This window comes from Zeus faber, assembly GCF_960531495.2.
Source record: "Zeus faber genome assembly, chromosome: 15".
Lineage (NCBI taxonomy): Eukaryota > Metazoa > Chordata > Actinopteri > Zeiformes > Zeidae > Zeus > Zeus faber.
The window spans coordinates 29,930,921-29,943,480 of NC_137194.1; the positions used below are offsets into that span (position 1 = coordinate 29,930,921).

The 12,560-nt window shown below is 41.7% G+C and overlaps 1 protein-coding gene across 1 annotated transcript in view; it reads right to left on the reverse strand.

Annotated features, from left to right (window-relative positions):
• Window positions 1-303: 303 nt before the first annotated feature.
• LOC307241326 (histone-lysine N-methyltransferase SUV39H1-like) overlaps window positions 304-12,560 on the reverse strand; it is a gene marked incomplete at its 5' end in the record, with an annotated part of 14,344 nt that continues 2,087 nt past the window's right edge. Inside the window, 4 exons of the mRNA XM_080015363.1 lie at window positions 304-2,919; window positions 4,896-5,025; window positions 9,820-9,966; window positions 11,450-12,109. Of these exons, the coding sequence (XP_079871489.1) occupies window positions 2,786-2,919; window positions 4,896-5,025; window positions 9,820-9,966; window positions 11,450-12,109 (1,071 nt within the window). The 3' untranslated portion in view covers window positions 304-2,785. The remainder of the gene's footprint in view (window positions 2,920-4,895; window positions 5,026-9,819; window positions 9,967-11,449; window positions 12,110-12,560) is intronic.

The following is a 12,560-nucleotide window of genomic DNA, read 5'->3' on the forward strand; positions in this document are numbered from 1 at the left end:
ACTGCTTTAAGACTATTTTCATTTTTTCTGGATAATATAAAAAGGCTGTCTGGAAATATTGTTTCCCATTTTCATAAGGAGCTTAAACACTTTTAGGCTTTAAATGTGCCAATTTGGACATCAGTTTACAGAAGAGATAATTAATCAAACTAGGAAACTAAAACAAACAAACACCCATGTCAATGAATATTCAAATGAAATATTTTTATATTTTTTAGATATTTATTTCCATCATTCTTGAGCCATGAAAAAAATAGAAAATTTCAAATACTCTTAAAACAATGAGATATTTACACTGACCAGCCACAACATTAAACATAAAAACAGTCATTTCTTGAAGTTGATGTGGTGGAAGCAGGAAAAATGGGCAAGCATAAGGATCTAAGCAACTTTGACAAGGGCCAAATTGTGATGGCAAGACAACTGCATCAGAGCATCTCCAAAAAGGCAGGTCTTGTGAGGTGTTCACGGTATGCATTGGTTAGTACCTACCAAAAGTGGTTCAAGGAAGGACAACCAGTGAACCGTAAACAGGGTCATGGGCGCCCAAGGCTCATTGCAGGCTTCCAGAAGTTGGCCAATCAGAAGAAAGTGGGCTTTTAGGGAGGAGGGGCTTCACGAGACAGGAACTAATACGGCTTGTTTCAGACAGAGGCTGAACTGTGGGGCAGTATAAGATACATGTTGTAAGCAAAATACACTACTCATAAAAAGTTAGAGGGGATATTTGGCTTTCAGGTGAAATTTCAGGATGAACCTAAAATGCACTATAAATTTTACAGGTGAACTTAATTTGACCTTCTCTAAACTTTTAAATGCACATGTCCAACTGCTCAATGTTTCAGTACTTTTTGCACAACTTGCTGTTCTCTCACAAGGAGCTGAACGGCAAAATTCACAACAGGTGTTTGATCCATGAATCGACCAATACATTTCCTGGTTCAATTAGAATTGTTTTTTAAACAGTCCTCTTCATTATGCTGTTCACATTTTGACATCATGAGACCAAGACGACACCTAACAACTGATCAACAGTACCTCGCCATTGCGAGGCTTCAAACAGGATGTTGTCAGAGGGAAGTGGCCACTGAGCTTAGAGTGTCACAGAGTGTCATCAGCACGGTTGCAACAGAGATACAGAAAGACTGGAAGAGTCACAGAAAGGCATAGAAGTGGACGTCCTTTGGCCACATCCCACACTGATGACCGCTTCATTGTGAACAGTGCCCTGCGGAACCGGATGATGAATGACACTCAACTCCAGGCACATTTAAGGGAGGTGAGAGGCACCCAAGTGTCACGTCAGACCATTCAAAACCGTTTACATCAGCGTGGTCTGCGTGCTAGACGACCTGCAAGGGTACCTGACCACACCACCAGGCACAGGCATCATTGTCTTGCATGGGCCAGGGAGCATTTACGCTGGACGAGGGACCAGTGGCCTCAGTGCTGTTCTCTGATGAAAGTTGATTCACGTTGAGCAAAAATGATGGCTGCCAATGATGTTGGAGACGTCAAGGAGAGCGCTATGCATCAGCCACTGTTGTCACCAGACGAGCCTTTGGTGGTGGTGGTGTTACAGTGTGGGCAGGTGTGTCTAGTCAATACAGAACAGCCCTACACTTTGTGAATGGTACAGTGACAAGCCCATACTACCTGAATAACATCATTAATCCAGTCATTGTGCCCCTGCATGAACAACACAGGCCTAATTTCATCTTCATGGACAACAATGCTCCAGCTCATCGAGTTTGCATCATTAGGGAACGGCTGCTGGAGACTGGGGCACCTCAAATGGAGTGGCCTGCACTTTCTCCAGACCTGAATCCCATAGAAAATCTATGGGATCAGCTGAGTCGCCATGTAGAGGCTCGTAACTCTGCGCCCCAGAACCTCAATGACCTGAGGACCGCCCTTCAAGAAGAGTGGGGGGCCAGGCCTCAGCACACAATAAGTTGACTTGTGAACAGCATGAGACGTCGTTGTCAAGCTGTAATTGATGCTCAAGGCCACATGACAAGTTATTGAGACAGACATTTTTTGTTGTGGTATACCCACCACTGTTGTTGCCTTTTGTTTCAATAAATTGTTTGAGATGAGGAGATCACCACTGCATGCTTCTACTTAAATGCCCTACTTTCATGATATAATATCACTGTAGCGTGATCTTTTTACATTTGCCGTAAATTTAGCCCGAAAGCCAAATATCCCTAACTTTTTGTGAGTAGTGTAGGTCCATTTCAAAAGGATCTGCCGATAACATCTTTGTGCCGCCTACAACAGGACACCTTCAGGTCTTGTGGCGTCCATGCCTCAACGGGTCAGAGCTGTTTTGGCGGCATGAGGGGGACCTACACAATATTAGGCAGGTGGTTTTAATGTTGTGGCTGATCGGTGTATAATGCATACATATCGTGTGTGTAGGTGGGTAAAATGACAAATGATGTACCTGAAATGACTGCCTAAACCCAAACTATGTATGCCTTTACGCTAGGTGTATGTCGAATGAACTTTGAAGTACAAAAATGCCCCAATAAAGAGGAGGTGTAGTTTTACTTTGTTTGCAATAATTCTGACATAGAGCGACAAATATTTTTCCTGTTAAACTAAGTTCTGTGAGATCCCACACTTGGGAGACTTGTGTGAACTTAAACATTGTGTGATCATGGCATACTGCCGCGAAAAATCAACAGCTTCATCATTTACGTAAAATATATACAAAATATTTTTACATTTTCAGATGGCCGTTGATTCGGTTACGGTTGATTCACCTCCCGTCCGGCGGTCAGAACAAATACTTCCGACAGGAGTTGGAGCCGCATCGGCACTCGACCCGTATTCTCTTTTTCAGGGAGCCGGGGATCCCTGCAAGACCGAAACTCGAGTCCATTCGGGTGCTTTCTGTGTCTACTGGATCAACTGAAAAAAGGACACAAGAGGTTGCACAGCTCAATGTCTCGTTCCGATGTCGGGGGGTTTTCGATGAGCCGGACAGCTTTCCAAGGCAGTCAGGCTTACGTCACAATCTGATTTCATAGGTGTACGGATAAGACAAGTGTCTCACGACATTAAAACCACACAACAGCCAAGGTTGCACAGAGATCGGTGTGCTTGTTATGTAGGTGCCAACATAGAAGGCCCCAGTGGTGAGATGTTGCCACCAGGGCTGTGTGTGCTCTCAGATCGACACCCTCCTCTCCGTAGGATCCCAATCTGCCATTATGGAATTGCATGAGTAGAGCGCAATCAGATGTGGGCCCTACCACTAAACCTCTCTCACATCCCAGCAGCATTTTACAAGGATGGATCTAGAATATGCTGTGGGGACATAAAATCTGAACGTGGATCTGGCGACAGAATTTGCCCTCAACTGTTAAGATAGGGTGCTACATCTGTGTGTTCCAATCTGGCACATCAAATCACAAAAGTAGCATTGAAATGACAAGTGTCACAGAGGCCAGGGATATAAACCTGTGAAAAACTGCTTGGGGGGGGTTCTGCAATTCTCTGCTTTCCAAGTTAGTCTGAAGTTGTCCGATTTCCAGGTTAACCATTCAAACAAGGGACATGCCGACAAAGCTAGTCGTGTTGTCTTTTACAGGAGTTGACTATTTCCTTGACATCAAAATGGACATTTGAAAAAGGAATAAGCATTATAACTAAACACCTGGGTTTGCTCACAAGGAGTTTTTTTTCTTTATCATTCCTGATGTGTACAATTTGTATTGCCCATATAGGTTAATGCAAATGAAACCTGCGTTAATACCCAGGGTACACTCTGAATGTAAAGCTTAACGCTTGGCTTGCGTGTACCCGTACTTGTCCGTTTAACATCAAGACTTTCTTCTTTTTATCTTTTGTTTGTATTTCATTGTGGTGGATGGGGTAGCATGAGAAGCTACACCTGATGCGCGTTGGTTGGGCTAACAAGCATCGGGTTTAAAAACCCCGTCAACACACTCATTCAGGATGGGAGCCCTGTATCATGACATTTTCCATCTGCTCCTGGCGAATTCCACCTAGCCTCATCTCTACAATAAACTGTTGTATCAACCCCCCGTCATCTGTGTCTCTTCCCTGTGTCGGCGAGTCCCTGCTCACATGCCAGTGTGGCAAATTCGTCACCATACACCACCCAAGTGGCGTTTCCAGGGGCCTCCGGCACAGAGACACAGACGACGGGGGGGGGTTTGCAGTTTTATTTTATTTTATTTTTTTCAACTATTCGAGGATGGTCAAAATGATGGTTCATTTGCATAGGAACAGATACATATACATTTATATATTAAGGACGATTGCCAAATGTACTATATTACAGTATGTACAGCTTCACTAATCTAACACCTGTCTCTAAGTGGGTTTTTATAACCATAAATCATAAAATGAATGTGGTGGATGGGGTGGCTTGAGCAGCCACACCTGATGCTTGTTGGTTGGGCTAATGAGCATCAGGTTTAAAAACCCCCATCCAGAGTTAGGGTTAGGGTTCAATGAGTTATAACATTAGTATTGAGTCACATACTTCTATCGATATCATGAGACCATCTTTAATTGAGTCAAATCCATTTTTCGTGTCATGGTTTATGACACTGTTTAAATATAATTTCCAGTATTAGCATAGCACAAATTGAAACTCAGTGTTTTTTGGGGGGTTTTTTTATGTTCATGTGAAACTTGGTAGAGCCCTGCCAGTAACAAACATATGTCTTTGTGAACTAGTAAATTAATTGTTAACACGCCCTCAGTCAGATCTCGCAGTCCGTGCAGAAATAACTTTTTTCCGAAAGCTTGATTTGAAGAGCAGCCATCAGTTGTAGGCTGATCAATATAAATGTCTGTAAAGGTATAAATGTTGTAATCGACATGAGAGTAGTTGTAAATGATGGCACACTCACTCTGCATCTTGTAGTCAAAGGTGAGCTCCTCTCCTGCCCGGATGGCACGCGTCGAAAACAGTGCTATCCTCGGCAGCCTCTCATCCAGGTTGTCTATGAAGACGTTGTATACCTGGAGGTTGGGGGTGCACTGGGAAAAGGATATTTCACATTTGTACTATAATTGGAAGTGAAGTCGAAACAGGGTTCATTCCTTCTTTACAAAATTCTAAAAAGCTTTAAAGTACTTTTTTAGGCACTATTTCTTCCATTTTCAATGACTCAAATTAAAGTGTTATCTTTATTAAATAAAATATTATTATATAAATAAAATATAAATCTACACATCTGTATATCTATTATTAATCTCATTGTCATCTACTATGTAGGGCTGGGCGGGTTATTTCATTATCAGGTGATTGGCGGTTGTCACTGGCACACGCAAAAAAAAAAAGTCATAATCGCCAGTTGTTAATGTTTTTCTAAAATGTATAAAATAATCTACCTATAAATATACATAACATACATAAAATAAAGTAGTTTCATGTTTGCTGAAACACCACACAATCCCTCAAAAACAAAGCAGACAATACTTCTCCCTGCAACAATCGCGCTGTCTCTGACAACACAACAGCATCAACCTTTGGTGTGATGTATAACATACGGTTGAGGAGAATCACGCTGATTTAAGAAATTTATTTAAAATGACAAAATGAAATTAAATCTAATAAATGCTGTAGCCTCGGGTGAGGATGTGTTGAATTGCTGACAGCGGAGCTATGAGCGGCCAGGGGTGCACCAGCGCGCAACATCTCCGTAACAGTCATCTAAAGCCCATTCCGTCTCTATGCCCCAGGCTCTGATGGGACTACAAGTTTTTTGGATTGTTTCTCCATGTGGGAACTTCTCCGTAAAGGAGGCGACCGACCAACAAACGAAACACCTGGTCATCAAAACGTCACACCCCTGTCCCGACATGCTGGCTGTGCCTTTTACACAGGTGGCATTTTGGCCCTGTTTCGCCTCTGTAACTACTTCTGCTGCTGGCTCAGAGGCGGCTCGACAATGCACCCACATTCCATGTTCGTACCTTTTACACAGAACGGCAAGGCGGAATAAAGGAGTAACATTCCCGCCTTGAACATGCTCAGTAAAAGGGGCTGTAGGATGTAGTAATAATTATAAAAGCCTAATAATAATTAAAACAACAACTAGGCCACTACTACCGCTACTACTAATAAATATAGCTGCAGGCAGCAATACACAGGGTGTAGTATCAACACCAATTACAATTTTTAGAGTTCCCATGGAACGTAGCATCAGTTTGCACTGCTGCTCTTCATTACATTAGCATTACTACTAAAAGGTAACAACTACAATTTTCAGAATTTCCTTTGATCGCAGCATTGGCTGATGTAATGACGCAATTTTTCGGATAACAAGCCAATACACATGTTGCGTGTTATTAGTTTGTCCTAAAAATTTGAAGGTGGCTGTCTACTACCTGTAGTCCAGAGTCCTGCCTCACTGTGGAAGAAAATCACTCAGTGTGGAAGTTCCCAACAACATGGTTCCATTCCAACGGACTGAACACTGCATGTTCCTAAGAGACATTTTGTAAACTTTTTAAACTTTTGGGACTAAAATAAAACGGACACGTTTCGGACCCGTTGCTCTGGAGTATGCAAGCGAATTCCATGTGTGAGGACACAAACACAGAATGTTTGACTGTTTTCTACTCCTGCAGTTTGTGTGTTACAACTGGCTCAAATGCCGCAAAATAAGGAGGGACACGGCACTGGGTTAGATGCGAACAGAATGTGTTTATATTTACAAAAAGGGCTAAAGAGATAAAATATCAAACTAAAAGCCTGCTGGTGTCAAGCAAGTAAGGCCACACACACACACACCGACACACACACAGACACACACACCGCAGTGGAGTCAACACTACGTAGCTCACACGGCGCAAATGGTATTAGGGCTGCACCCCTAATAATATGTTTAATAATAATGTATCCAAACGGATTTTAGCAGTGCTGGAAACGTAGTCTCACTCCCCGCTCATGGGTGAACTTGCTCGTCTTCTTGGCACGAAACTTTGACAAAGTCAACTAAAAATGAAACAGGTAAGCCATTTTCTTTTGTTGTTTGTTTGTTTACTTATTTGTTTATTTATTTAACAAGCAGAATAAACAGGGAGTGTCCCTGAAATTTGCATTTTGGCCTAATCCCTTCAGGCATTGCTTAGCTATGTGTTTTATTTAATTTAACACTAGCCTACGTATATGTTATATTGTTTCACATGTAATATCTGAGACTGTTAAGAAGGGCTATTTAATTTTATTTGACTTAATTGAATCGTCACAAGTGGGAATGATGCCTGATGAAAACCCCAACCACATTTCCCCATCATAATCCGTCGTAAAAGCTATTCTGGAAAACTTTCATTACGTTGCGATTTGAATTACAACAAAAACAGGGGGAACATCACAGGTTTTCAATATTTTTTTATTTTTCGATACGTTTTTTCCCCAAGGATTTTTCAAACACTTCAGCACAAAATGGGTGATTTATATTATCAAGGTGTTCCAGCACTTGTATTTCTGAGGACAAAATTCAAGCTCTTGCTTCTGTAGCTCTCAATGAGACTTCTGCACCTGTCAACAGGTAGTTTGGCCCTCTTCCTGAGCAAACCGCTCAAGCTATCTCAGGTTTGAAGGGTGCCTTCTCCAGACTGCATGCTTCAGCACTTTCCATCGATGTTCAATAGGATTCAGATCAGGGCTCATAGAAGGCCACTTCAGAATAGTCCAATATTTTGTTCTTATCCATTCTTTCCATTCCGTGCTTTTATCTGTGTGTTTTGGGTCATTATCCTGTTGGAGGACCCATGACCTGCGACTGAGACAGAGCTTACTGACACTGGGCAGTACGTCCAGAATGCCTTGATAGTCTTGAAATTTCATTGTGCCCTGCACAGATTCAAGGCACCCCGTGCCAGACGCAGCTAAGCAGCCCCAAAACATAACCGAGCCTTCTCCATGTTACACAATAGGCATGGTGTTTTTTTCTTTGAAAGCTTAATTGTTTCATCTATGAACATAGAGCTGATGTGACTTGCCAAAAAGCTCCAGTTTTGACTCATCTGCCTAAAGGACATTCTCCCAGAAGCATTGTGGCTTGTCAATATGCATTTTGGCAAATTCCAGTCTGGCCTTTTTATGTTTTTCTTTTAAAAGTTGAGTCTTCCTGGGTCTTGTTCCATGGAGACCACTGTCACCCAAAAAGCGACGGATGGTGTGATCAGACACTGATGTACCTTGACCTTGGAGTTCCGCTTGTACCTCTTCGGAAGTTGTCCTTGGCTCTTTTATCTTTCTGTTCAATCTGGGGTCAATTTCCCTCTTGCGGCCGGATCCAGGGAGGTTGGCACAGACCCATGGACCTTAAACTTCTTAATAATATTTGCAACAGTAGTCACAGGAACATCAAGCTGCTTGGAGATGGTCTGATAGTCTTTACCTTTAACATGCTTGTCTATAATTTTCTTTCTGATCTCCTCAGACTCTCTCCTTTGCTTTCTCCGTTCCATGTTCAGTGTGGTGCACAAGATGATACAAAACAGCAGAGTGACTACTTTTCTCAACTTAAATAGGCTGAATAACTTATTATAAGATTGAGGACATGTGTCATACCACTTCAAGAAAACAGTTAGTTTGAAATATCACTATAATCCAATTATTTATACTTTCTTCTTAGGGGCTTAGGGGTACCAACCAATCTGTCCAGGCCATTTTAGAATATAATTTATCTATTTAGCAAAAATGTATCTCTTTTCACAGTTTCTTTGCTTTACACTATGACATACCAAAGACATGCAGTTATACATGAGAAAACTGCTTTTAATTTCATCACTTTTCAGGAGGAATGAAGCATTGTTTCAATGAGCTGTAATGGTAGCAACAAATTTGTCCACGTCTGTATATCTCTTTCGCTCTCAAGATAGATGGATGTATCTCAATAGATAGATGGATATATCTCGATAGATAGATAGATATATCTCGATAGATAGATGGATATATCTCGATTGAGAGATCGATCAAGAGATCAAGAGATCGATCGATATCTCGATCGATCGACAGACAGATCGTTATACATTTCTTTCTCATCTGACTGCAGTAAAAATAATTTTTAAAAAGTCTAAAACACACCTTCCCCCCCCCTCCGGTTTGGTTTTTGCTCCAGTTTGTCTGTGGTCACTGGTCAGTACTGTTAGTATGTTTAATTATATGTTTACAAGTTATTAAATTTGTTTGCCGTGTCTCCATTAAAAGTTCAAGTCTCTCCAACTTGAGCGTCCAGACAGGATTGTGTATGGATCTTACGATCCATACACAAACATTACCTTTTGCTGCCATAATGCCTGAATTTACCTCCGGGGCTGAATCAAGTGTCACGTTTGTTGTCAGATTTTCTGTTTGTCTTGTGATTTGGACATGTTGAGAATCTTAAATTACTAATATGTTAAATGCATGATGATAATACTGCCCTTGTCAACAAAGTCAATCTGTTTTGGCCAACTTCTTTTGAAAACGCTGCGAAACACTTGTGCAGACCGAAAACATTTTACACAAAAACAGAGTTTGTAAATGTATCCCCACTAGTCCGGCCCCAGATGTAAAAAAAAAAAAAAAAAAGTTTTTTATATATTCTTGCCGTCGGAAAATTTTGCGATACTATGCTGTATCATTCTTGCCCCATCTATAAATCTATACATCTAATCATCTTCCTCTTGCCTCCTCTCTCTCTAAATTGAAAATGGATATAAATGGAAATTTTATATTAATAAATGATTTGATGCTGCCATCGTTTACATCCTTCTAAGGAGAGGTTAACTCTATGTATTTCAGACACAGCAGCGCTGAAGAGGCACAGTACTCACACTGTGGTTGACAAAATGGGAGATGTTGCCTTGATGCGCAGCATCCACTGTGTAAACATCTTCTACGTAGTCCAGGTCAAACAAGTACGTGGAACCTTGGTGGTCGTATAAGTGGCCCCTTTTCTCTGCTTCATCTGTTGTAATAATCTGGAAGAACAAATCAGAAGCCACTTAAAATCATAAAATACAAAAAGTTTAGATAATCAAAAGGATAGTGGATTTGGTTCCTTTTTATTTTCAACTGCGGTGAGATACAATTCTTTGACTGGCAATTGTAAAAACAGGGTAAGATACACACACACACACACACACACAAAGATTGAACAGAATTTCTCCGTGCAAATAATGGCCTTAATGTAAATGTCATTCTTTTACATTTAAAAATGATCTTGATAAAAAGCCCCAGTACCAATATGTTACACCAATGGTTTCATCACCCCACCGTACTAAAATGTGTAATGTTTCATGTTCAGTATTTCTTTCCCTGAAAATTACTTGACATCCTAAACAGTTGGAAGTTCCAACAAGTTGAAAAGCAACACAGCATGGGATGACACAGTTCATATTTTCATTAATTACATAGTAAACAATAGTGATGTTAACGACACAGTATTTTGCTAGTCGACGTGTCGGAGGCATTTACCGATTAATAATTTTTTGTGTGCGTTACTTTTAAGATTCTGATGTAGACCTATTGGCTTCAAAAACACACTAGGTATATATTATATGGCTTAATTCACCACAAAATGTATCTTAATGTAAGTTTATTTTCCCAGATAGGCCTATTCATTTTCCCCATCCGATATGGATTTACCTTTTCTACACTTAATCATTGCGGCACTATGTCTGCGCCATGTCCCTTCAGCACCACAATTGCGCAGAGCGGAGACGGATGTTCGAAATTCTTTCTTTCCTATGTTTTGGGTGATATTCAAAGCAATCACCTGTTATTATTGAAATAATTATATTGGTTGTTTTAACGTGATGTCTGAAAATGAAACAATTTTGCCGAATCAGCAATGCATTTTTTTGCGTGCATTTGCAAATGTACGATAAAATAAATAAGTTAACAATGACGATTCACATAATCAACTAAAAAAACACTAGAGGACTGCTTGATTATACCCACATGTGATGGCAGTCTGACATGCTCATGATATGCTCATGACGACAAAGCGCCGCATGAAATAAAACCTAATTTCGCTACACTGCTCATATCTGCGATGTCAAAAGCGCCGTATGAAATGAAACCACATTTCGTTACACTGCTCATACTGTATCTGCGATGTGCATGCATTGGGGAAAGGACAGGAGGCTGTTGAAATCACAGGCACACTCTGCTCCCTCTCCCACACTGCCACATGCACACTCTGCTTGCTCTCCCATTTGGAAAACAGTACGGTTAGTTTTTTATTGTAAACGTTTTGAATAGGCTATAAACAGTACATTTTTTAAAAGGTTGAAAATAGTTAAAAAAAAACGTATTTTGCTTTTTACTGTCGACATGGGAAACCCGTTGACAGTCGGTTGATAAGATGACACATTTTAAAATCCCGAGTAAACAACAGGAGGCAAACGTCAACTCAATTTTCCTAAAAAAAAAAAAAATTCAACTTTCAGCCGGACATACCTCTCCGATGTACTCCATGACAAAGGTGTTCTTCTTTATGTGCTGCAGCGTGCGGACGCCCCACCCACAACCGTTGTCGGTCTTAAAGATGCAGAGGTCAAACTGGACGCCTTTCTGCACCACTCGGTTGGGGCAGTCTGGGCCGCAGCTGCAGCGTGTGTTGCACTCGTAGATGGGCTCACCTGCCCGGAGTCGCACCTGCCCTCGGGGGTTGTAGGCCATGCGGTGTAAGGAGGCCCCGGGGCAGCAGCCATTGACAGGATCCTCCGAGCAATTCTTGCACTCGCAGCCCACAGCCATCTCATCAAGCACGATGCCCGGACCCGCCTTGTAGTTGTTAATGTAGGTGAAGTCCCTCGGGGGACCCTCCAGGTCCACCTCATTCAATACGAAAATTCGCCCTGTGTGGTTGCGGGTCTTGTTCAGGTGGGCCTCCCAGCACTGCAGGCTCTGCCGCTGCTTGGCTCGGTGGACAAGAGCTGATGACACCTCCTTGGGTAGCCTCTTAGGGACAGCGCGCCGCCTGTTGCACCTCAGCTCCCGGTCCATGTCGCGGTGGAACTCCTTGATCAGCTTGGTGCATTTGAGGTTCCTCTTGGGCTCCCAGGTGTTTTCGGAATCTGGGTATCGCTTCCATTTCACCAGGTAGAGTTCATCCTCCTGAAAGACATCACAGTTTAATTTAGTTCATTTTAGCCATCGATTTGCAGTCAATGAAAGGACTTCACCGGTTACAGTTTTGAGGTAGAGAATTAAGATTTCAAAACTTAATGGATAGTGATAATTTGTTTCAGCAGGAAAACCTTAGACATAGGTAATAGCACCATCATAAGAACCTCCCTCACAAAGACACACCGCACGCGCGCACACACACACACACACACACACACACACACACACACACACACACACACACACACACACACACACACACACACACACACACACACACACACACACACACACACACACACACACACACACACCACTTTATTAGATAAAATACTTTATTATTTATTAGGTAAACCTTGCTAGTATCGGGTCCTTTTGCCTTCGGAACTGCCATAATTCTTCATGGAATAGATTCAACAGGGCGTTGGAAACATTCCTC